At 38.7% G+C, this 25,171-nt stretch overlaps 2 protein-coding genes across 2 annotated transcripts; one reads left to right on the top strand and one right to left on the bottom strand.

The window, feature by feature from the left end:
* Nucleotides 1–863: 863 nt before the first annotated feature.
* Nucleotides 864–9,066, top strand: LOC150084957 (uncharacterized). The gene is made up of 9 exons (XM_090375665.1): nucleotides 864–973; nucleotides 1,373–1,537; nucleotides 2,606–2,794; nucleotides 5,061–5,265; nucleotides 6,149–6,371; nucleotides 6,508–6,631; nucleotides 6,722–6,889; nucleotides 8,279–8,297; nucleotides 8,414–9,066. The coding sequence occupies exons 2-9, from the start codon at nucleotides 1,376–1,378 to the stop codon at nucleotides 8,959–8,961; spliced, it is 1,638 nt and encodes a 545-aa protein (XP_090231791.1). The 5' UTR covers nucleotides 864–973; nucleotides 1,373–1,375; the 3' UTR covers nucleotides 8,962–9,066.
* A 1,155-nt stretch (nucleotides 9,067–10,221) lies between these two features.
* On the bottom strand, nucleotides 10,222–18,226 carry LOC150084956 (uncharacterized). Its single transcript, XM_090376411.1, has 9 exons — nucleotides 18,105–18,226; nucleotides 17,531–17,664; nucleotides 16,123–16,329; nucleotides 15,294–15,474; nucleotides 13,032–13,266; nucleotides 12,776–12,899; nucleotides 12,255–12,428; nucleotides 10,934–10,949; nucleotides 10,222–10,757 (listed from the first exon to the last, which is right to left on the bottom strand). Exons 2-9 carry the CDS (start codon nucleotides 17,645–17,647, stop codon nucleotides 10,222–10,224), a joined length of 1,590 nt encoding a protein of 529 aa, XP_090232537.1. The 5' UTR covers nucleotides 17,648–17,664; nucleotides 18,105–18,226.
* Nucleotides 18,227–25,171: the final 6,945 nt, after the last annotated feature.

Genomic DNA, 25,171 nt, shown 5'->3' with positions numbered 1-25,171 from the left:
CAGTGCATGATACAAAAAATAATTACGTATAAATGTTGAGATCCTTGCCTGAACTGCGCATAATTATTTAAAAAAAGTGACAAAAGGGTGGACTTAATTTGGTTTATCTGGACGGTCTGCTAGTATTGTTTGCAGTCTGCCAAGTTGTACGTCGCGTGGAGAGCACATCTTTTTGGACTTCATTGAATTAAGTCAGCTAACGTGGATTCTTTTTATAGTAGCAAATTGGTAACTCTGAACTTCATCAACGTGAATTTTTATGATTGATGGCCTGATGGAGTTTTAGGGGACTTCCTGTGTAATGGGAGAAAAAACCACACTACCTTCGCTTAAGACCGACTAACTCAGCTACTTTGTGTAAAAGGCCCATAAAAATTCCTCCTGTCATCCACGAGACTCGAACTCAGGTCTTTTCCTCCTGATGTGGGGAGGATGGCAATCCTACCAACTGTGCTATCCACGAAAGCTGGCAAATTACAGCTTGTATTCGATGCACGATGGATTGCTTGTTAGTTGTAACGGTAAAGGCACATCAGAGACTTAGTCCACATTGCAATAACATCGGCATCTTGTATGAGTCATGCTATTCTCTCTTTTACAGTCTACCAGCATGTTTGTAGTTGTGTCTGACACGTGTATTCGAGTTGGACGTGACCAACTATCAACGGAAGAGTGTCCGGATGTTAATGGCAGTGCACTGTACGTGCAGGCATTACCTCGTTAATTTTTTCATCTATCTGGAATCTCTTTCTTTCTCTCTGGGCCAAAACGGAAGTCTAGTCTTGGTTTTTTTTAAAGGGCATATTTGTACGCTTCCTCGCTAATTGATTCCTACCAGGAAACACATAAAACAAGTCCAGTGGCTGATAAACTTTTTCCGATGGTACCTATCGAAATTACAGACCAAAAGTATTAGTTCTCACTTAGAAGCTAATGCGTTTAGCTGAAGACTGATTGCCTTTTTGAAGAGAAGGTATGATGCAATTATTTTAAATTAATTATTTATTAGGTTAATAAATTTATTTAGGGCGCTGTTAAAGTAGTTGATGTAAGCTTCTATTTCAATTATGATGGCGAACAGAGTGGACTGCTTCTGAGGAAACTTTGGCCATGGGGCGATTGTTACCATAGTTTTTAATTTGCTTGTATTGCGGTCTGTCTTTGTGGGATGAAAATCCGAATCTACAGAAGAATATTCCACCTCAGTCCTCCCGCAGTTGAATCATAAATTAAAATACGTCAATGTTTTCTTTTTCTTTGTCTTGTAAAACCTCTGTCGAACCGTACTGCAATATAAATGAATATTTATTTATTTTTAATTTATTTTCATTTTATGGTTTTAAGCACATTTTGGTTTTATCTTATCCAACAGATCATGGACTACCTCTTCTGTGTTTTCTTGTTGCTCATTCAGCAAATGGGGGCCACCGCTTATTATGTGCTTCCTGTAATCCTTGGAAGAACTTTCGATCCTGGGCATATGAAAGCTGGGATGGACATTTTTTCCCACAGTGATCTGCTCAATGTACCTCGAGAGGTAAGTCTCCATAATATAATTATAAAAGCAAAGCGAGTTGAGTTCGTGTTACATAAAAAGAATGTAATCATAAAAGATCTCGAAAATTTAATTATTTTATAAAAATATATACATTTACTGTTATTCTAGAAGAAAGAAAAACAGGGTGGGACAGGGAAATGGGTAATTTTAAAACCAGGCTTTCTGGAGTCCTCTGAATAGGAATGCAATTACATTACTGTCACAGCCTGGTTTTTGAAGGGTAGACTTGTCTAAGCAATCTGATCGGTTACTATGATGCAGGCCTCACTTTAGGACGGATGTAGATCTGATGGAACCCGAGATGGGCACCCCGAGATGTGCCTATGAAACAAAAGGATGCTCTTACATAGAAAGGCTTCAGTTCTGTAAATTGTAGCTTCTGGCGACTAGGTGACCTGGTTGAGGTGTTTAAAGCCATGAATGGGTTGAGTAAGTTCAATGTGAAAGGAATTCTTCCTCTTGATGAGACTACAGGCATGAGGAGGCATATATTAAAGTTGCAGAAGGATGGTTGTACGATAGATGTGCGGAAGTTTGCATTCAGCCAGCGGGTGGTTGATTATTGAAACTGGCTTCCATCTGTTGTTGTAGAAGTGGATGGGTTGAAGAAATTCAAGGATGAACTAGACATTCTTGAAGGGCATGGATGGGTGAAGTGTGTAGTTGTTGTTTTTTTTTTTGTCTTATGCTACATAAGCCAGCTTTCTTGCATCATTTTCCAATACTCGATGGCACAACTTCTCGTATCACCAGGATATCAACTGATGCATACGACTGCTTTTTTGTAACGTTACCTCTGGGGTGATTTTTGGGAATCGAAGTTCCAAAGACTCCTCTGCATGCTATGTACATTAAAATAATATATTTGTAAAAATTTCCCTTTTCCATGCCACTCTTTCTATAATATATGTTTGCGAGAAGAATGAATGGGTGCTCTGATGTTTAGCCTTCAACATCTAAGTTGCAACTAAATTATTTTTGTTGGAAATCTTATGTACATCCATTTATTATTAGAGAAATATGTTGGGTTTTCTTTTTGATTTTCAGAATGCGAATTTCCACAATTATGAGGTCATTAAAGACTGGGGATTTCCTTGGAATTCCAATTTAAATGAATTTATGAAATTACGAGCTGACCTTGTATATTTGTCACCAAGAGGATATGAACGATGTTTGAGGGTTTCTTTTGACGAAGGAAATTATGCACACTGTTCCACCAAAGCAAGCTTCAGGACCGTAAGTATATATCCTCCATAATTTAACGAAGAACACTGATGTATACGCCATCTTTGTTGTTCATTAATAGTATTCGCTAACTAATGTTGATGTATTTGTTTATTTTGCAGTACACTTTTCGATGTATGTGCTTTTCCGCTTGATGTGGGGAGAACAGTGATTTTATCCACTGTGCAACTGGCCAGCAGCGTGACTCGCTGTTCTTAGGGAAACGGGAAATACACGCAAAAAAAGAATAGTTGGAATAGGATCAGGTTAAGGATGGGGGCAAAAGCTAATGATGTAGAGCAGATATAATCTTTTCAGGGCACAAAAGGCGATATTGTTGTACTCGTTTGTATTAGTGATATTATTAATGGGAGATCTCAAGATTTGCATAGCAGGTACAGGGAAATGTTGAGAAAAAGTCGCGAATTAGGACTCAATTTGAAAGTGTCCGCAATTTTTCCCACATTCAATAGGAGGGAGTATATGTTGAGAGCCTTATCAACCAGTTCGGCCCTGGATAGAATACTGAGGGCTCCTAGGATGGAATTTTTCCCAGCATGGTCTGTCTGTGCTTGTTAATAGGGATGACTCTTATTACAAGTTGGGATTCACTTAAATAAAAGAGGTGGAAGAATATTTGCATATGCAATGGTGGCAATGCTGAATAGATAAAAAATCATGGGAAAAGGTATGGCCATTACTAATACTAATGCGATTATTACCTTCCTGTTGTTACAAGGAAATGATCGCTAAATCATCGACATAACAATATTGGTCTTCCTTGCCACCCTGCTTTCATGTTGGAACATTTCGTAAATCCTGAGTCCCTTTCTTCCTTTACTGTTTTCAGTTCAACCCTACCAAGTGTATTAGTTAACTTGGAGCTGCTATTGCTGAAGTGAATCGCAATCTTGCATTTTGCTGTATTGAAACGCATTTCCCACCTTTCTGAACCATCCGTGTAGCCTATTGAAATCATTCTTAAGGAGCTCTGAGTGGTTCTGAGCGCTATCCACTCTACCAATATTTACACTATGGGCAAAACAAATTGGATTCATCAAACGGCAGATATTGATTCGAAGATCCTCAGTTCTCTGAGCTTTTATTCAAAGCAACTGTACTCTCTATACTAGAGTTTGCTGTTCCTATATGTAACCCGTACTATGCATATTTGATACAGCAAACTGAATCATTACTAATGAAATCCATCCACTATCTTTCCAGACCTAATCCCATGTTTTACCATCCAATTCTCTACCCGAATCTCTGCTCTTACTTCAAGCTTCAATCTATGGAGACTCGACAAACTGTTCTCGATCTAATACTGTTTTACCATATCTTCACTGGTTCAATCTACTTACCTGATCTTTTATGCCACATTGATCTTCACTTTCAAGTGGTGACGACTAGACAGAAGACGACATTCCACATCAGTAACTCTAGGTTAGAGATATCCAAGAACTTGTTCTTTAAAAGAACTATGGTTCGTATGAATAAGTATGAACTGGATATAGCTGTGGACAGGAACCAATTTCACAGAACTACCTTGAGCAAGTTGACTGGTTGACAGTTGAGTTCAAGGTGAAAGTTATGATTAAATAATATATATTCTTTTATTTATTTACACGTTAATGTACAATATTTGTATCTTCATGTATTTTCTGTTCTGTTATATGCTTTAACTGGGCTACGCCTATTGGGTATTTAAATTTGACAACACGCCCTGTACACCTTCATCGACATCGTTTATGAAATTCAGAAAATAACAGAGATCCCAGTACTGATTGTAGCATTGTCATCCATAAAATGGCCATCGCCTCCGACATACAATTGTGACATTGCACGATTCAGTAGATCTCATTCAAAATTCAGGTACTCCCTGGATGATTTTCGACCTTCCACCAGTATCAACGAACCCAGTCCATGCCAATAAAACATTCCCCATTCCACGATGCCACCTCCAGATGTTTGGGTTGATTTCAGATGTTATTTGCTGTACACTAGATGTCATATTTTTCTATACACTCCACCTCAGAGTACAACGTCTTCGCTCTTGGAGATGACGAGTTATACCATAGTGGAACTCGTCATCTCCAATTTTTGGGTGGCATCATTTGCTCTATTATGTCAGAATTTATGTTTTTACATTTCTCCTCAGTTTTCTTTTTATCTTGCAAAATAAATGAGCCAGATAAGAACCTCAATCCCACATGCCTGTCTTTGAGTTTAAATGGAAAAAATAAGAAATAAAATTAACTGAATATTTGTATTATTTCAGGGAAGGACACGTTTGCCCGACACAATAAAGCCGGTGGAAGGATGGCATCGCCACAGAAAAGAATTCTTTGGAAGTAGTCTTGTGCGCGAAATTGTCTATGGTGGCGACTTGATAAGCTCTGTAAAATTCATTGCCTTGTCCAGACAGGATGTAAACAGCATTCGAAGCAAGGTGACTTGTTCTCTGAATAATGGAATGAAACTAGGTGAGTACACCACTTAATTCTTTGTGGGCAGTTGAGACATCTATAAATCATGTTGTTGTTGTTGTTGTTTTAGTGGGTTAGGGAGCATCAGCAACTAAGTCCATATTGCTCCTTGTTTATTGTCTGTAAATTGCGGGTGTTCTGTGGTCGATTTTCTGTTTGGTGGACGTAAAACCCGAGTTTCCTGATGAAAAAACCATGCTACCCTCGCCTGAGAACGAATAACTGAGCCACGTCGTGAAAAAGGCCCGTAAAAATTCCTCATGTCATCTACGGAACTGGAAATCAGGTCTTTTCCACCCGGTGTGGGGAGGATCTACTGCCAAATCTACTAACCTGCAGCCATTATCAACTCAGTGCAGGATGGAAGCCTCCTCAACGATTCGTGTTGAGAGAAATGGACCATAATTGTCAACGCTGGTCCAGTATGGGTTGGCAGTTCGACGGTATTTAGCAGTGCGGGACTTGAACCCCGGTCTACTCAAAGAGCGTGTGCTCCTGAACTCTTTCTCCTGACCACTCGGCTACGGAGGCCTCTCCGTACCTGAGACTAACCATTTAGTTCAAAGTGCCCTCGTCGCCCTAGTCGCACCGGGTGGAAAAGATCTGAGTTCGAATTCTGTCGATGAAGGGAGAAATTTTTATGGGTCTTTTACTCAACGTTGTTGAGTTAGTCGGTGTTGGGCAAGGGCATGGTTTTTCTCCTGGAAACTCAGTTTTTCGTCAAGCAAAACAGAAAATCGACCAAAGAACACGCAATTTACAAACAATATACATGAAGCAATATGGCCTTAGTCGCTGATGCTCCTAAAACCCAACAACAACAAGAAATTATCAGTTATCAGAAGTCCCACTTCTTTTTGACTTTTAAACTTTATTTCAGAATCGACCAAAGTACTTCAAAGAGAACTTATGGGATTGGCTCGATTGGAACTATGCGTGCAAGTTCCCTACTTCCCCGAAGAAATTCCTTGTTCAGTGATGGGTTTTAAGTCACTTGTAGAAAATGCCGAAGAAAGATTAAACACTTCACCAGGAATGCCACTATTTATGAACTTTAGTAATCTGCATTCGTTGAAAGAAACTTTTCCTGATACAGACTGGAAGTAAGTTATATTGGTTTTTAATGCTAATTTGTTTTCGTGAAAATACAGAGCGAGTTTAATCCACGAATTGAAAAGAAATGTTTATGTGGCATCGCCCCATAAACATTTCTTGCAATGATTCCTTTTCTATTTGCAGTTCCCTTACATTAGAAGCAAACGGAATGCAGTGGAAAGTCGATAAAATGCTGAACTTAAAGTTCCGTCTACTGGAATGGATTGATAGGATTCGTAAACCACTGACCACTGATCAAGAAAACCAGGTGAGTTGCTGAACCATTTGAATATCCTTGAATAACAAACCCCGAGACACGTAAGGCAACAGACTATTGGATTCTTTTCACATTTTACAGATAGAAGAATTGATGGAATTTATAGAAGTCACTCTGGACGGAATTTATAGCCAAGTTAAGGCAATCGAAGATGAATTGGAGGCTCCAGAACGAGATATGCGTTACGAATGGGGATACAATGTTTATAGTAATTACGAAGATCTTTTGGATAACCTAATCAGAAACACGGTAAGAATGAAATTTTAATGTCTGCACTTAAAAGAAAAAAAGACTGGGAGAAATTCTGTTCTTTTTGGGTTAAGGTTTTTCAACTGGCATTCTTTATCGTACAGAATCCTACCGTATCTTTTTGTTTTTGTTTTTTTAGGAACGTCCTTTCGTGGCTCCAAGTAATCTTTTTGATCTCTGCAACTTTACCAAGTTCCAACAACAGATTTATGGCCTTAAAATGAGGTTTCCAACCTCTCTACAGTATTACAGACCTGGTTTAACCATTGCCATGTACAATGGAATGATCACATCTTTGTTCATGCTGTAAAATTCTTGTATATCATTTACAGATCCCTCATGGGATGTTCTAGCAGCGTGTTTGCACCGAAATCTGAATATGTGACATCAACGCAGTTCGTTGCATTCATTGATTTTAGCGATAACTATGACGTACCTAATCTGATTGGAGAGCATCAATCAGGTAGCTATCAGATTGGTGGGCATGACTAGTCAATAAATCCATGCTGTGATTACCTTATGGTTCCACTTCTATCAAGAATCAAGAACGTACGTGGAGATGGGAGAAATCCTAGGAGCCTTTAGACCCTCAACATACCCAAGAATCAAGATGATAGAAGTTGAACCATAATCTTGTATTATTCATTTAACTATTGATTACATTATTTTCCCTGGCGCGCAGTGGTTAAACTTATTGGTCTTTAGTTACTCACTTCACTCTCTGAACCTTATGCACTTTTAGCTGCAACATTTTTTTTCGGTTTAGCTTCCGTTATAAATTTATTTAACTCACAATCAACATTACATAGACTTCTTCTGCTAACCCCATCCCTAAAACGTCCTTCATCTGCAGTGCATGACTAAGGTCTGAAGATCTGGCTGTCTATTCCATATGGACTATAGTCTTCTTCAAAAGACATTGGTTTAGTATAATATAGTGTTCTATTAAGACACGCATTATCTCAAATAAAAGAAAGTCTGCAGCAATTGCTCCTGCAAACAGGCGAACACAAGGATCTTGGATTTTAGCTCCATTCTTTACAGCCGTTAAAATGTTCCTGGCCAGAACACATAGAGATATGCACAGCCATTGGTAATTCCAGGACACACAATTACACCACGACCTCCAAACATTGAGAATAATCCTAATGAAGGCTGTATCTGGATTCTTCAGTAAGTTCATTGTCCCGGGGTCATTGAACGTACTGTTAGCACCACTTTTTAAGTGGTGATCACAGCTTTTTCCAATAAAATCAACTCCTTTCAAATTAAATCTACTTTTAAAAGAACGTTTTCCAATTAAATCCACTTGGTTCTCTCGATAATTTTACATTGACCATGTACATTGTTGTAGAAAATTTGATTTCTGTTTCCGTTTCTTTTTTCCAGGATGAAGTCACAGAAACAGGTAAGAAATTATATTTTTCAGAAAGAATTAAGATTTTATAAAAACTCATCACGTGGACTTTATCTGACTTCTTCAAGGAATGTGGTTGGATTTAATTAGTTTTTTCGTTTTTCCAGAGAAGGTACTACCAAACGCGGAGGTGTACACCCACTGGGGTAGGAGAGCGTGCAATAATTCCATAGCAACCACCATCTATTCAGGTCTCACCAGTTCTTCTCCGAGCAGAAAGGGTGGTGGAAATAATTATCTGTGTATTCCTTCCGATTCAATGTTCAAGGATACCAACATTTCCACTCTTTCTGTTAGAGGATACCTCAAAAGACGAAGCAGTATCGTAGAAGGATTCAGATTCGATGTTTCTAAGAATGATATCCTTTTTGATGAAGAAATAAATGGAAAGACTGTCCCGTGCGCTGTCTGCAGTATCCCTAAGTCTGTGGATACTGCGATCAGAGAAAACAGCAGTTCTTGTAAACTAGGTTGGAAAAAGGAGTATTCTGGCTATCTGATGAAATCGAATGTTCAAGCGACGTCATCCATCTGCATCGACGATAAACCAGATGCAGAAATGGTGTCGCCATTTATTCGTGGAAATGAAATACGACTGCGCATGGAAAAGCCATCAGATGACGAGATTCCTTGTGTCGTGTGCTCGATGCGTTAAACTTGCCAATGACCCTAGTAGGGCATCGTTGAAACCGCATGTCCGGTCCAATTTTAAAACATTTTTAAACTGTACCCGTAGAAAATAAAATGAAACCGCCATTTTCTCAATGAGTTATCTTATTATTTAGTAGCACATAAGCAGATTCAATGACCCTCAACTGTTTTCAAATTTGAAGAACCACTGATGGTAGGAATATTGCTGGTTATCAGGATGTGATGCTTTCTGTGAATCATTGATTAACCAAGACTTACCTTTTCGAAGAGAAATCCATCTGTTCTATAATGCACATTAATTTTTTATAGAATTTGTGATAGAAATAAATTATTTCGATCCGTATCATTTTATTTTATTGCTGGCTGAAGGAAAACTTCTCCACATCTTTCCTGTAACCACCTTTCCTTAATTTGAATTTATGCCCCCTCATGCGAGTAGTCTCTGAAAGTAGTCCCACCAGCATTGAGCTGGAATTCATTCATAGCCTTAAAATACCCCTGAATCAGACTGCCTCACTATAATTTGCAGCCCTCTTTGGTAAGAGAACTCATCTGCTCCCCTCACCAAACTCATTGCCCTTTTCTAAAACCCGTTCCAGCAGTTCTACATCCTTCCTAAAATGATTTCTCGAGACCTGTCCGCAGCAGTCAAGATGTTGCCCAACCATTTTCTTATACAATGGGATAATTATCTCCTTATTCTTCCTAAAACAATTCCTGTATATCATTGGAGAAAACCCCATCATTTTTCCTGGCGTCTGATGGGGGCTTTGTCAGTGAAAAAAATGAAAAAGACCTGGTCTTTTTAATTTTTTAGTGAAAAATGAAAAAGACCTCTCTGCATTGATCGGATTAATTCAAATCAATGCACAAATACCCCCCCCCCCCCAGGTCTTTTTCATTTATCCACTTCCCTGAGTGTAGTACCACACAGTTGGTCGCTTAACCTGGGATTATCGCTACCTACCTTTGGTCTAAAAATGCACGCTGACCAACATGATTAGAACTTTAGACCTACCTATTACCACAATTAAAATATTACAAATCTATTAATATCCATTTCCCTTTAGTTTGTCCCTTTCAGTCCAGAGGGGATGGAACGAACGAAATGCAAACGCGATATGTATCGTTTTCCAGAAATGCATCTTCAAAAATTTATGAATCTAAAATGTCGAAAATATGAAATAAAAATCAATTTTCATTTCTATAAGAAGAATGATTACAGAATACTTTCTGTTTTAATTTCTGAAAGCAGACATAATCCTTATTTAGTACAAACAACACATGGGAGAGCAACTGCAGATTTGTAGGTGGAACAAGGAAGAGTCCCACATTTTGGAGTAATTTCGACAATGGAATTCTTTCCGTCATCATGAACCTTCACCTTTTTGTCACTGATAACGAAACTGTAATCCATGCAAATATACTGGGTGTGATAATCAAACGATCCCGCCATTAGAAATCCAGTGTACTCCTTGGTCCAGTCGTCACTAGGACAAATTTCAGATGCAGGAAACATTAGAAGTGCAGTCCTTGATGTGGCGTGGCATTTGGCACACCTAACTTGACTTCCATCCTTCCCTGTGAGATGATCAAGGGTACCTCCATAAACGATAAAGTTTATTTGATTGGACTTTTCCACCTTTTTGGGATGACGGGTATTGATGAGACAGTGGTAGTCTCCATTTCCATTGGGATTGGCTGTGATAATCACTCCCGTGGATTCATCATCGGCGGCTGTGGAACCACACTGGTCACTGCCCCAACGGATGTATTCAATTCCAGCTTCAGGAATTCGGTCTATATTGAAGCATAAGATAAAAGAAAATTAAAGTTAAAGAATAGTTATGGTGTATATGAATAGAATAACAATGAGAATTCAACATTTCATTGGTGGCAACAGAGGCCATTATGTTTCATTAAAGATAGACAAATAGATACATACGTGCATCCAGCAAGATGGGCAGATTACTTACTTTCTAGAAACGCTTTCTATAAAATAAAACAAAAAAAATTAAAACATAGTTAATGGTACAAAACAAGTATTAAGTATTAAATGCAACGAAATACACTGCTTGACAAAATTAAGAGAACAAAATGTTTTTCATGGATATTTTATTGCGAACAATCTCACCGAAGGCGAATATTTGATATAATAGGCAACCTGACATGCAGATTCCGAGTATCCAATAGAAATCGATCTACCACGTTATAATCCCCCACATTATGCAAATTTCTCATGCCTATGAAACATGGATTGCTACCACATCGCTTCATTCCAGTTTTTTGGTTTGCTTATTGGACAGTCCAGTACAACATCTTTTAGTTGATTACTCGATATGGCGGGTCGAAAGGCAACTTGGGCAACTTGAAGCTGGACAGTCGCAGGCGGAGGTGGCACGTTGTAATGTGTCCGAGCACTATGGAAGCAATTTCAGAGGACAAGCAACATTACAAGAAGATCTGGCCAAAGTCCCTGAGAGCTACGTCAAACAGAACAGCTGTGTGGATCTAAATGCAAGACGGAACCCTACGATGGTCAACAATTGTCTCTTGAGGTTGCTGTGGCCACAGGTGAATACATTTACAACCTGACTGCGTTAAGAAGGCTCATTCAAGTGGATTCTATGCAAAGAAAGCAGTGGTTTGTATCCCATTAACCCCATACCACCGCACAACTCGTCGAAACAGGTGCCATCAACTAGTGACTTGGAGCCCTGACAAATGGGGTACAGTTCTATTCTCTGATGAGTCTCGTTTTAACCTACAAACAGATTATAGACTTTATTACATCTGAAGACAATGAGAAATACGGTAACATCCCTCCAACATCAGAGAAAAGGATACAAGGTGGAGGGGGTTTTCTTGTGTGGGGCCGAATAATCATTAACGGCCTCATCCCTCTTCGTTTTTGATATGTGGTACCATAACTGCGCAAAGGTGGTACCTAGAGCAGATCCTTGTCATTATGTGCGATTATTTTAGGGGTGAGGGTTCCCAGAATTTCTTTTAATGCACGACAACGCCACTGCATATAGTTCTCAAGTGGCGGAAGGACATCTTGAAACCGAAGATATCCAAGGACTGCCGTGGCCAGCACGGCAGTCCTTGGATAACGATAATTGGCGTAAATCAATCATTACAACACAACTAAGATAAAAATATAATGATTTCTGATTTTCTTTTAATTTTGTTATAAAAGCATCGATCAGGACTGAAATGGAGTCTTGAAAAATGCTTCGTTTAATGACAGCGAGTGATAATTTATAAAAATAAGAAAAACTAAAAAAAACTTACGTTTTTTTCTAGCAGAGGCTGGAGTCTACGCCAGTATTTTTTCGGGGCTCTGCTCCCACCATCGGCATAAGCATCTAAAGCTACAATAATCTGTATTGGGGACTCATCGATGTTGGAGATGGCACTGTGGAACATTTTTAGCAGTTCCCTAACTTTCCAAAGCAGATCCATTGCCTAAGTTGGAGAAAAATAACTGAAGTTTGGAGTATCATTCCATTCCTGTGACTACGTTAGAGAGGATTGTAAAGAACTTTGCCACAAATATTTTAATGGAGTGAACAGCAATCAAATTATTTTATCTACAGAATACAATTTGTTGATACACTCGCTGATCAAAAAACCTTTAGTATCTGATATGTTTTGTTGTTATGGGATGGGTCCGCTTATATCGTTAGATGGTCGTGTTTGCTTCAACGAATACCTTTCTGCTGTCTATCTCACCTAGATGGTATTCTATGTTTGTAGAGCTGTGTATCAGTATTTATTACAAAATTAGGGAATCAATAATGAATACCACGTACATCTTTCTCGTGACCCATGTACAGGATATCTCCACTGGCATGGAACAGTTGTTTCATTGAGCGATCACACAGACGCAGGTCATCAAAATACATGTCCAGGTCATCGAGTTTCGGAATGAGGACACTGCAATAAACATAAAGATGAAGATAAAAGTATGGTTAAACGTACTGGGATAACTTTAAAGGAATTTAACTTTACTGCCCATACCATCATCAATTATCGAAGTTGGTTTCAAGGTTCGGTAAGGTTACTTACATATCTTCCTTGTACTTCGACACTGGAACTTTTAGAACAGCTCTCAGTGGGAAGAGTTCCACACGAATAGGTACGCCCTTTTTATCTTCAGCCATCAATCGTTTCGGAAATTCTTTCAGAAGAGTCCGGAGTCCCTGGAGATCCCATGAAATATTTGAAACATCAATAGGAGAAAAGAATTCAATTTCCGGTGACACTTCTTCATCCGACGTAATTTTCATCATGTTCGACAACCCTTAGGATTGAAAAAATGTGATCTCATTGACTGTTTTGAACATCAGTTGTCCAGTTAATTATTAACAATATCCTTCCTTAGTTGCAGGTAAAGTTAAATAACTACCTCTTAGAATTCGATAACACATATAAGATCATTACCATTGGTTCTTACCTGTATTAGAATGGACAAAAAGTCAAAACATGTTTTAGCCTTCAAAACGGAAACACTTAAAAAATAAATAAATGCACGCAGTGGCCAAAAAATACGAACTATTGTAGTAAGACAGTCACAGACAGAAGAAATGGAAAAAAATTGAATTAATGCAAAGAAAACTGTGACTTGGGGTGATGATGTGTTGCCTCGTTGAGAATAAAGACCTGCAGAGGCTGTCCAACTGCAGTAATCTGTAGGTATAACGGTGAAAGTGTATGATCTATCAGAGTTTGAAAAAGGTCTTATCGTGGTCCCACGTTTTTACCAAAAACTACGATTCAAGAAACGAAAGACAACTGGTTTCTTAAAAGTATCCATCGCGAAAGCAAGCGGTTCTTCCACGACTCAAAGGCATAAATGTGTCAGAAAACAATACTCCAAGAGTTCTTTAAGTACAACTGAGCGGAAAATTAGGATATCCAGGGTGCAGAAAATAACATCTGAATTCAACCAAACCCAGACCTGCCCTATTTTAATCCGTATCATGCGCATCGATTTGAAGAAATTCGGTACTGGCAGTCGCCTGCCTATTCGGAAGACACTTATTTCTGAAAAAAAACAGAAAAATGCCACAACGAGAGGCAGAGAGTGTGACGAGAACCCCACGAAGTGGTTGATACTGCTTGTCTGTTAAGAAAACCCAAGCATCTGGAGGTGGTATCATGGCATGTGGAATGCTTTGTTGGCATGGACTGGGTCCGTTAATATCGCTGGAAGGTCGAGCTTATATTATATTAGCCAAAAAAAAAAAAAAAAAAAGACTACACATTTCATCCATCCATATCCTCCAAAAATCTTTGACTTCTTTGAATTTATTCAAATTTTCCACTTCTCCAAAAACAGAATGGAAGCCCGTTTCAATAACCAATCATCCGCTTTGGAATGGAAAACTTGCCCCAATCGTACTTCCTCAAATTGAATTTATGCCCCCTCATGTGTGTGGTCTCAAGAAGAGGAAGAATGCCATTTAAAATCATCTTATAAATACATTCAAGGCCATAAACATCTAGTTTAGATCTCCCTGGATGTGTCTAGTCTCCAGACCCTGCAACTTGCAGATGAAGTGTTACTAGATAAGAGAACCGTTTTGTTCAGTTCACCTGTCTGGTTGCTCATCTCTTCACTCGTTACAGCAGTTCTACATCCTCCCTGAAGTTAATCCTAGAGACCTGTATGGAGTACTCAAGATGGGGGCAAACCATAGCCTTGTATAATGAGATAATCACTTATTAATCCTGCTGGCAAAGTTTCTGTATATCACTGATCAAACGCCATGAGCTGTCCTCATATCATGTCTACACTGCTCAGAGAATTTCATATCTGACAGCGCAATACCCCCAAGTCTTTTTCATTTTGCAGCACCCTGAGTGTTTTATAGCACTGACTCTTTCATTGCAATTTTTATGAGGTCTACTGCACATTGTAATGTTACACTTTTTATCCCACAGGTGATGACTACTCTATTGATGACAATGCAACAGCGTATCGTGAATCGTGCAAGAATGGTTCGGAGGATATGACATGGATTTCCACCATTTTTCCTGGCCGCTCCCACATTCGGATGATTTCAATCCTTTGAAGAATCTGCGCGGGTGGCACAGATGGGTCTTCTTTCATGGGTCTTCTTTCACCCACTGTTACAAACAAAGGTGGCCCGATTCGATACCGAATAAAGATTCGTATGATTTGGCCACTGTGCGCGTATTTTTAAATTTAGATGTTCATCTTTTCTTTCTCAAGACATCTTACTTCTAGTATCTTATATTGTACACCTGGGACAAACTGTAACTTTAGTAATGATGTGCTGGTTTTCACTCTACATCAGAACTTACCTTCTACATCCATTCCCGTGTTCTCATTGGTCAAAGGTTCCCGGTTATGAGCGGCAGAAAGATGAATGGAGATCACAAGGTCACCACCGTAGGTGATGCTACGGACATAGTGTGTTCTGCGCCTGCTAGTTATATTCGGCAGTCTCATGACTTCCAAGGTTGTTGGTAGTGTGCGTGTAATCTGAAACAAGAGAAGAATTTAAAAATTTCTAAGAAAAGTCAGTAAAATAAACATATGTATTCAACTTCTCGATTTCAGGAACGATTTCAACAAATTCAGGATTTCGATCTCTCGATTTCAACAAATTCAGGAACTTGATCACTGCTCGATACTCCTTTGTCAACCACAGCGTCCTTCCTCAGATTCCGATGTACACATCTTGAAAATGTACACATCTAAAGTTCTTGAAAATGTACACATCTAAAGTTCTTGAAAATGTACACATCTTTAGATGTGTACATTTTCAAGAACTTTAGATGTGTACATTTTCAAGAACTTTAGATGTGTACATTTTCAAGATGTGTACATCGGAATTTCAAGATGTGTACATCGGAATTCATCTAAAGATGTGTACATTGAAAATGTACACATCTTTAGATGAATCTAAAGTTCATTTATAGTAGATTCTTAAAAATTACACCATTTCGGAAACTTCTAAGAATAGCCTCATGGGTTACACGGTTCCTTGTGCAAGGAAATTGGGAATTCCAGTGGGTATCCACTGAAATTCCCAATCTCCTTGCACAAGGATCCATAACAAACGAAGTGTATACTCCAATTTTTCTTAATACACGAGCGAACTGAAACTGAAAAAAACGAATTACTCACCGTTTCATAATGTGCTCTGATTAGTAGATGCATGCGGCCGTCATCAAACATGGTTCTCCTTAAGTATTCTAAGGCAGGAGGATTGATCTTAAGCAAATGCGCCTTCGCCTCCAGTGAAAACCTTGAGGGGATTTCCAAAAACCGTTTGGCTTCTTGAAGGTTTTCCACCATCTTCACCCCAAAATCACTAAAATGGTGTTCGATTGTCTTTAAAAGAAAAAAAAAAAGAATGAAAAGAAACGGAGATTTAAAAATCTAATTAAATCATTCTTTTAGATTAGATTATTTTACATTCTTATGCTGTTTAAAATTGTATAACTCATCATTATTTATTTGAATAATGGGTTGTTCTGGACTATAATTGGCTTCCACCTTATTGAAGCCACGGACGAACATAAACCACAACTCTGACCGTTATCTTCAGGGATTTCAAGTTCTCTGGTGAGTGTGTAAATCGACAAGCTAGCAGGGAATAACGACCACACCAGTTTTAAATAAATAAAATTTTTAATTTTAACACTCATTACAGTAGTGAACTGATACGAGGGGGTATCAAAAAGTTCGTACCCTTACCTAGAAATAATAGCCTTAGAAAGGTGAAACTTCACAGGAACTTGAATCCTTTTCTATGTACTCTCCATGAATTTCTCCCATCTATGGTCCACTTGTTTATTGCCTTGATCATAGAAGTCTGCAATTTTTGTCTGACGATTCAACTTCATTGATGAGTTCCTGAGACGAATCAAAGCGGTGTGCTTCCACTACTTTGACATGTCTTTAGTCTCCGGATCATACTGGTACATCTAGCATTCGTCATTTATCAACAACCGATCAAAAAGTCCTGAACATCCGCATTGCACAAATCCAACAGTTGGCGAGAACATTGCATTTGACATGGCTTCTGCAATGGCGTCAGAAGCCTTGGGCCTCATCGTGCGCAGACTTTAGACCTGTGCAGATGGTAATTTAAATGCTGTGGGCAGACCCGTAATTAATTCCTACTGCATTTGCGATGAAATGAATTGTCACACGTTTGTCACTCACACCAGCTGCTCAATCTTTGCAACCGGCTCACATCCTGTGGATGTTGATGGCCTTCCATCTCTTGGCTCGTAAAAGACACTTGTACGACCGCACTGGAACTCCCGTTTCCACTTTTTTACAGTGTAATAAGATGGACAATTCTGGCCATGCACAGCTTTAATTTCTTCGTCAATTTCCTGAGCTTTCTTTCCCTACAAATTCAGGAACTTGATCACTGCTCGATACTCCTTTGTCAACCATAGCGTCCTTCCTCAGATTCTGGGTATCACCTCTGGTGTACGATCATCTATTGGAATGAAATGTCCGTCTATTACAGATTAAATATACACTATAAACTTAAGATTAAGTGAAAATTGTGACTTACAACTGCCTTCTTCATTTCAGTGTCTTGATATACTGGTGGACCTAAGCTTCTGTCAGAGATATCATAACTCGCCCCAAGAAAGAAGGGTAGATGGTAGAGGACTGTTATTGCCTCCATAATGTTAGCGAACCAAACTGAGAGATAAGAAAACAAAATACTTGTTCAGTTTAGATCCTCAGAATACAAAATGTTTCAAATGATTCATATATTACTCAAGTTTCTAATATATTTCTTAAGGAATGGTATATAAATTCCATAAAGTTTAAATTCAAAAATAGGAAATTACCACGATTCCGGCATGCACTATCTAATATGGCATCTTCAGAATGTCAGATTAATGAGGTTTTACTGTATTAATCTATTGGTGACTTATTTACAACTATGCAGGTACAAATATTTGGACTACTTTCTAAAAGATTTTGCGACCCACCAACAGTTGCTGTCCCTTTAAGTTTTGTCGATATACAGAATCAATTTCAACTAACTGAACTGTATGAGACTTAAGTTGGAATAAATCCACTCAGTAATTATTGTGGCAGTGATCTTAAACAAAAAATAAGTTTCGTAATCTTACCTTGATTGTACTGTCAGCAAGTTCTTTCTTGATTGAATGATGGCTGTTATTATGAAGATAGTTGGAAACTTAATTCAAAAAATGCTCTCCTGATGATTACTCCATCACATACATGTTCCCAATATGCCTGTCAAGGTTAGCCGGGTAATAAGAAGTTCTGTTTCTTTTAAAGCATACAGGAAGTGTTGAAGATCATTAATGGGCATATCCGTTCTGATAAAGTTACTGTAATTTGCCATGTTGTGGTAAAATGTTGTGGTAAAATGTGATACCGTGCATTTCAAAGTTGCAGTGTTCTTTGGACACTGTACAACGCGAACAAGCGCTCTTCTGAATTTATAGTTTGATGTTTCTAATGTTAAATTATATTTAAAAGAGATCATGGATCACCTGTAAGGGAGACAGGGGATATATCTACTTTTCAAAACTCTCATAATCTTCGTATAGCTGTTCAAGCCCATTTTCCTCTGTACTACTTGAATCTTAACTTACTGAGGTAATACTTACTGAGGATACAAGTGTAATTCTGAGCCATGCCATTCCTATGGCTGCCCTAATTAGCAACATCCCTGATCGATTAAAACCTCTTCAATGAATTTAGCAAAATCCCTTGTACCACTCCTTTTAAAACGAAGGCCAACTTTTAAAAAAAATGTTCTGATAAGCGGTGAAGGCCAAGCTAAAGAAACATCTCACTACCATCACGTGCTTCAGAGAATCCCTCAAGGATTAATCCACGTGACTTTCATCTGTGATGTCTTGGCAGAAGACGTCATAGGTCTTTTAGTGAACACCCACTTTTCTCAAGACGCTAAATTGTTTTGAATGACGTTATTATACCATGCTGAACACCTAGAATCTACAGAATCGCATGGAAACATCTCAGACAGACCTCAGTAACCAGAGAATCTTTTTCGAGTTCCTAAGTGACTTGGGAACAAGAAAAAGAAAACTTAAATCACTATCCGTGATCCTTTATCTTCGACTCGTTGAACACTGGGCGAAGCATACATTTCTTCGTTGGAAATAAGATGGGATTGGCTTTTATAAGCATTGCAGTTGACGGAATTATCCATCCTTCTCGAGATCAATCTGCAATCAGGCATTTAGAGTGGTGTTTTGCGATGCCTGAAGTAGTTCTTGTTTTATCAATGTAGTAGTTCTGGGTTGGTAGCATGTTGTCATATATAAATGCTATGGATTTAGACCGGTTGATGTGGAGAACACACCTTTGGTGAATCCATCACTTCTCTTGAATTTCGTTGAATTAAGCCAACTAATGTGGATTCTTCTATCTGGTAGCATTTCTTTAAGTCTGAACTTCATCAATGTAGTAGTAGTAGTAGTAGTAGCAGTGGCACGTGCTGCAAGAAAGCAAATGTATGAGCTTATGCAGCATCAGCCAAACAAAAAAAAAAAAAAAAAAAAATCACACCATTCCCTCCAAATGCCTGTCCAGTTCCTCCTTAAATTTATTCAACCTATCAACTTCCACAACGACAGATGGAAGTTTGTTCCAGCAATTAACCACCCGCTGGCTAAAGGCAAATTTCCGCACATCTATTCTACATCTGTCTTTTCTTAATTTGAATTTATGCCCCCTTAGGTTCGTAATCTGAACAAGTGGAAGGATCCCATCAGAATTCAGCGTGCTCAATTCATTCAAGGCCTTATAGACCTCAATCAGATCACCGCGCAGGTGCCTAGTCTCCAGCCACTGCAATTTGCAGAACTTAAGCCTCTCTTGGTAAGAGGATCCCTTCATTCCCCTCACCAATCTTGTTGCCCTTCTCTGTACACGCTCAAGTAAATCTACCTCCTTCCTAAAATGAGGCCTACAGACCTGTACGCAGTACTCAAGGTGTGGCCTGACCATTGCCTTATACAGAGGGACAATCACCTCCTTTTCCCTGCTAGCAAAATTCCTGTATATCATTGACAAAACCCCATGACCTGCCCTGGAAGCCTGTCTACATTGCTCAGAGAACTTCATATCTGACTGCACAATTACTCCCAGGTCCCTTTCATTTTCTACCACCTTAAGTGTAGTACCACACAGTTGGTACGTTTCTCTGGGGTTACTTCTACCCATATGCAGTACTTTGCATTTGTCAAGGTTAAACTTCAGTTGCCACTTCTTAGCCCATCTCCCCAAATTATCTAGATCTTGTTGTTGTAGCACACTGCCATTACTCTCATTAACAACCCTGCCAACCCTTATATCATCTGAAAACTTCGACATTAAGTCTTATATACCTTCATTAATATCATTGATAAATATACAAAACAACAGTGGACCCAACACCGAACCCTGTGGGACTCCACTAATAACATTAGTCCACGAAGAGCAGCACCCATTGATTACCACCCTCTGTCTTCTCCCACTCAACCATCGTTTTATCCATTGTAGCAACTTACCCTTAATACCATCCTGCTCCAATTTGTACAGTGATCTTCCATGTGCAACAGTGTCAAAAGCTTTCCTGAAATCCAAATAAATGATATCAAAATTATTTTTTGCAACCAGGTCCTTTGTGACCACATCATAATAACCAATCAAATTGGTCAGGCAAAATTTTCCCTTAACAGTACCATGCTGTGTCCGAGCTATAACGAAGTCTTGTCTAGATGATCCTGCAGTGCTTCTTTAACCATTGCCTCCATTAATTTTCCTGGAACAGAAGTTAAACTAACTGCTCTGTAATTATTCGTGTCACCCTTCGATGTGAATTGGGGATACATTTGCACATCTACAGTCAGTGGGAACCTCCCCTGAGTCCAAGGTAGTTGTCATAATTATGGCTAAGGGTTTGCTTAGTTGCTTTACCGCCTCCTTTAATATAACCGGATAGATCTCATCCACCCTAGGCGCCTTTCTTAAGTTTAAATTCAACAATTTCTCCTCCACTTTGCTCTGAGTTATTACAAGATCATTACGCACCCTGCTACAATTTGATAACCTTCTGCCATTTTCAAACCTTAATAACTCCTCATGTGTGAATGTAGATGCAAAATACTCATTCAGTTTGTTTGCTATGTGAGCAGGATCATCAACAGTCAAACCATCGATGTCAAGTAGACCAATCATATTCATCCCCTTCCTTTCAGAGTTTATATAAGTAAAGAAATCCTTGCTGTTTTCTTAGCATCTTTTGCCAAAGATTTCTCGTAATACGCCTTCGCCTGCCGAACCTCCTTTGTGACCTGATTACAGACTAGCTTATATCTGCCACAGGCTTCTGCGTCACCTGATAATTTATATGCATCCCATGCATTTTTCTTCTCTGTCACGAGTCTCATTAGTTCATTTGACAACCATTTAGGCCTAAACCTTGAACAATATTTCTTAATAGGTATGAAACTTTTAGTAGCTTCCACGATTAATTCCTTGAATGCTTCCCACTTAGAATTTACTGTTGGTAACATCGTCAGTTGATCCCACTGTACAGAATTTAAAAACTGTCTGAGACCACTGTACTCGCCTTTACGGAAGCAAAAACCCTTTCCTTTACCCCTGACGGTAGTTACCTCTTTGAGTAAATCCCACTTCAGCACACTGTGATCACTGCCACCTAGTGGTTCATTTATCTGCAAATTCCTAATACATGAATGATCACTGCTGATAACCAGATCAAGAGTATTACTTTCTCTGGTTGCCTGTCGAACATGCTGCTGCAGAAAACAATCATCCAATAAATCCACAAAAGTCTGACTGGTGTGTGAGTGACCAAACCACAAGTTCCAGTCAATATCTGGGAAGTTAAAATCCCCCATTATAAGACATTCAGATTTACTGGCCCACTCTATTTCTCTGTACAATTGTTCATTGTACTCATTCGTGTCATTAGGCCTACAACACACTCCTACTCTTATTTTTGCTTTCGCACTTTTTATAATTGATGTACTCATGGAGTTTTAGTGAACATCCCATCTAATGGGGTTGTAGTTCCTGGGCGTCTTTTACTGAACTGGATCGGTGTTTTAAACATATGTATCCATGTACATTGTATAAGTGGATTCATGTATCTATGTCTTTAAGCATGGTATTTTTTGGTTAATATGGTAGGGATGCCAGTTTTTGGTAGAAACGCCTAGTATCATAAATAAATAAATATTAAATATAAAGAATAAATACCTAAAAATTAAAAGAAAAGTAAATAACGTATGCGTTTCCCTTCTCACATCAATAACTATCCAGATTACTTTTTGCATTTATCAACGCTGAACCTCAGCTACCCTCGGACACAACTTGATTATGACGTCTCACTTCATATTTAACTCTATATCTCCAGTTCACGAGAGTGCCACCAATCATCACGCAAACTCCATCTACAGTTCATTATTCAACCAACGCCAAAGACACGCAGGACGAATTATGGCCGCGTGGCTTGCAATTGGGACGAGGGTGGTCTTTGTGCTTTGTGTGACGTGTGGAGTGGAGCCACAGAAAGTGTCCGGCGAAGTTCAAGTGGAAGCCGAAGGTAAGGCTGTCAGAATTTCTTCTAAGTTCTTGTTTCTTCCGGATTTAGATGGCACAATAGTTACTACGATCCATTTCTTCTTATAATTTAGTGAATCCATTTCTTCTTGCATTCTCTCATACCTAAAACATAAGCACACCACCTTGTCTGTTAAAATTATTACAGAAACGGAAATACCCTTCATAAAATTACGTGCCTGGGGATTCATGTAGAAACATCTTTGGTTAGGTAATGTTTAATATCACCTGGAAGATCCAAATGAGACGGTGGAATCGTGACTATCATCTATGTGTCATTATACTGTTAATACACATTAGGGTACTTTGTTTCAAAGTGGTGCAGTACCTGCTCATGGTGTATTGGAAACGTATGTAGATTTAGACAGGCATTTACTAAATCGAAAATCGCAGAGTAGAGGCCATGAAAAATTCCCCACCGATAACAATCATCCATCTGACACAGAATGATCGTTTAATTCCTCAATGACAGTGCAACCGTACAACTACTCAAGCTTTTGCGCACTAACGAGAGATAGCAGGAGGGTGATGTCCAAAAATCAGCTGACACAGTTGCAAGTTATGATGCAAAATCTACGCTAGGGTCACCTTAGCAACCTGAGTGAGAATGTCCTCCTGTCAGGGCGACGATGCCTGAAAAGGAAAAAAAATTTCCCTTCAGAAAATTCAAAGTCCCTCCATGCTACTACTTGAAAACAAATAATAATTTACATTTTTACTAAAAATACAATACAAGATTAAAATTTCTTTTCAATAGTGTACGCAATCAGAGTCCAGCAGTCAAACAAAAATTTAAATGTTTGACTTAAGGAACGAAAAAAGATTTTCTAAATATTTGAAATGCTTATTTTAAAACTCGACTGTTATACAGTTACCTCAATTGGTAAACTACCTCAATATTATCCCCAAAAGTAGAATCACAAATCTACAAAAATAAATGTTGAGTCGTTAAATAATGCAGCTCAATTAGTGACACCAACCGGGCATGGCAAAGTTTGAACTCATAAAAAATGCAGAACACATATTGTCACAAATATTCTAGAGAGGGACAAGTTTAATAGAACTGAATTGAAAATAAAAAGAAAGAACTTCAACAGAAGAATAGATCATAACAAAGACTTTGATCACAGGCAGGTCTGTTCTGGATTCGTGCAAAAAGGCCATGAAATATTTAACTCCTATTTCCAGTTCACGCACGTATCTTGTTGTGCTTTTGCTATTAACATTTTCAAGAATCAATCTGAAACCCTCGAATAAAATTCATATATCGTTGCTGTACCACGTGCATACTGAACTGTACGACAGCACTCCTAACACAAACGCCACATTTCTATGCAGTATCCAGAAGAGGAATGTCAATGGATCTACGCTCTTCGAAAATGTTACTTTGGATTTATAGTTTCATGAAAATTCTTCAAGTTATGGGACATAATCACTTCACAAGCAGAGGTATGTTCTTAATAATTGGCTAATTAAAGATTATTCGAAGTCGTGGATAGCACAGTTGTATAATCGTTGTTCTCCTCACACAGGGTGTAACTACCGGATCAAATCCCATCAAGGACGCGAGGAATTTTTGTGGTTCTTTTTCACAACGTAGCTAAATTAGTTGTTCTCAGACTAGGACAGTATGGTTTTTCTCCCGGAAACTGATTTTTCGTCCTGCAAACAGCACATCGATCAGAGAACATACGCACTTTACAGGCATATTATGTAAGACACAATATGGCCCAATTTGCTTTTGAACATCCCACTACAACCAACCATCCTCTGCTATCAACCGAATGAAATTACTTATCACAAGCAGATGACCTAAATGGTTTTGTCAGATAAAATGAACCCAGCGACACACACGTGAACACCATTGGTATAGCAAAGAGAAATCTGCTTGAAGGTTACATCATCAGTCATTTTCAATACTCTTCAGGATGAATGGTTCTCAGCAACTTTCCAATTCCTCCTGTTTTGTGCAATGGCCATCCATTTACTACCCACAAATGAATTTCATCTGACCATCTCCGTCGTTGTCTTCCAGGTTTTCTTCTAGCTCCTCTTGGGTACCATTCTGTTTTTTTCTTAATCCATCTGTCATCATGTCTTCGAGCTATATGTCCTGCCCAGGACCATTTTAGTTCTTTAGTTTTGGTAAGAATGTCCTTTATTTGAGTTTTCTGTCCAATCCATGCGTTTCTCTTCTTATCTAACAGTCTGATTCCCAATATAATTCGTTCCATCCTTCGCTGTGTAGTTCTCAGCTTCTGTTCCATTCTTTTGGTGAATGCCCAAGTTTCACTTCCATAAGTCATGGTGGGGAGTATACATTGGTTCTTTATTTTACGTTTCAAACAAACTGGGACATTGCTCTTCAGCATGTGACTATATTTCCTGAATACTATGCATACAAAAGTTATTCTTCCCTTGACGTGCAGTCATTTATCATTATTACATTTAATGAGTTGTCCCAGATAACTTTATGAATGTATATTTTCAATTTCTGCTCCTTCAGTGATTATATCTGTGGCATATTTGTTCATCATTACTTTTGTTTTATCCATATTCATCTTTAGTC

Source organism: Mastigoproctus giganteus, chromosome 6, assembly GCF_048544385.1.
Source record: "Mastigoproctus giganteus isolate SK-2022 chromosome 6, ASM4854438v1, whole genome shotgun sequence".
Classification (NCBI taxonomy): Eukaryota; Metazoa; Arthropoda; class Arachnida; order Uropygi; family Thelyphonidae; genus Mastigoproctus; species Mastigoproctus giganteus.
This window is presented reverse-complemented; position numbering and strand designations above follow the sequence as displayed.

Coding starts and splice junctions, on each gene's coding strand:
- LOC150084957 (XM_090375665.1), top strand. CDS start 1,376: ATGGACTACCTCTTCTGTGTTTTCTTGTTGCTCATTCAGCAAATGGGG. Junction 6,372..6,507: donor TTTCCTGATACAGACTGGAA/GTAAGTTATATT, acceptor TTCTATTTGCAG/TTCCCTTACATTAGAAGCAA. Junction 6,632..6,721: donor CCACTGATCAAGAAAACCAG/GTGAGTTGCTGA, acceptor CACATTTTACAG/ATAGAAGAATTGATGGAATT.
- LOC150084956 (XM_090376411.1), bottom strand. CDS start 17,647: ATGGAGGCAATAACAGTCCTCTACCATCTACCCTTCTTTCTTGGGGCG. Junction 15,475..16,122: donor TCAGAGCACATTATGAAACG/GTGAGTAATTCG, acceptor CTCTTGTTTCAG/ATTACACGCACACTACCAAC. Junction 12,429..12,775: donor ACATGGGTCACGAGAAAGAT/GTACGTGGTATT, acceptor TCTCCAACTTAG/GCAATGGATCTGCTTTGGAA.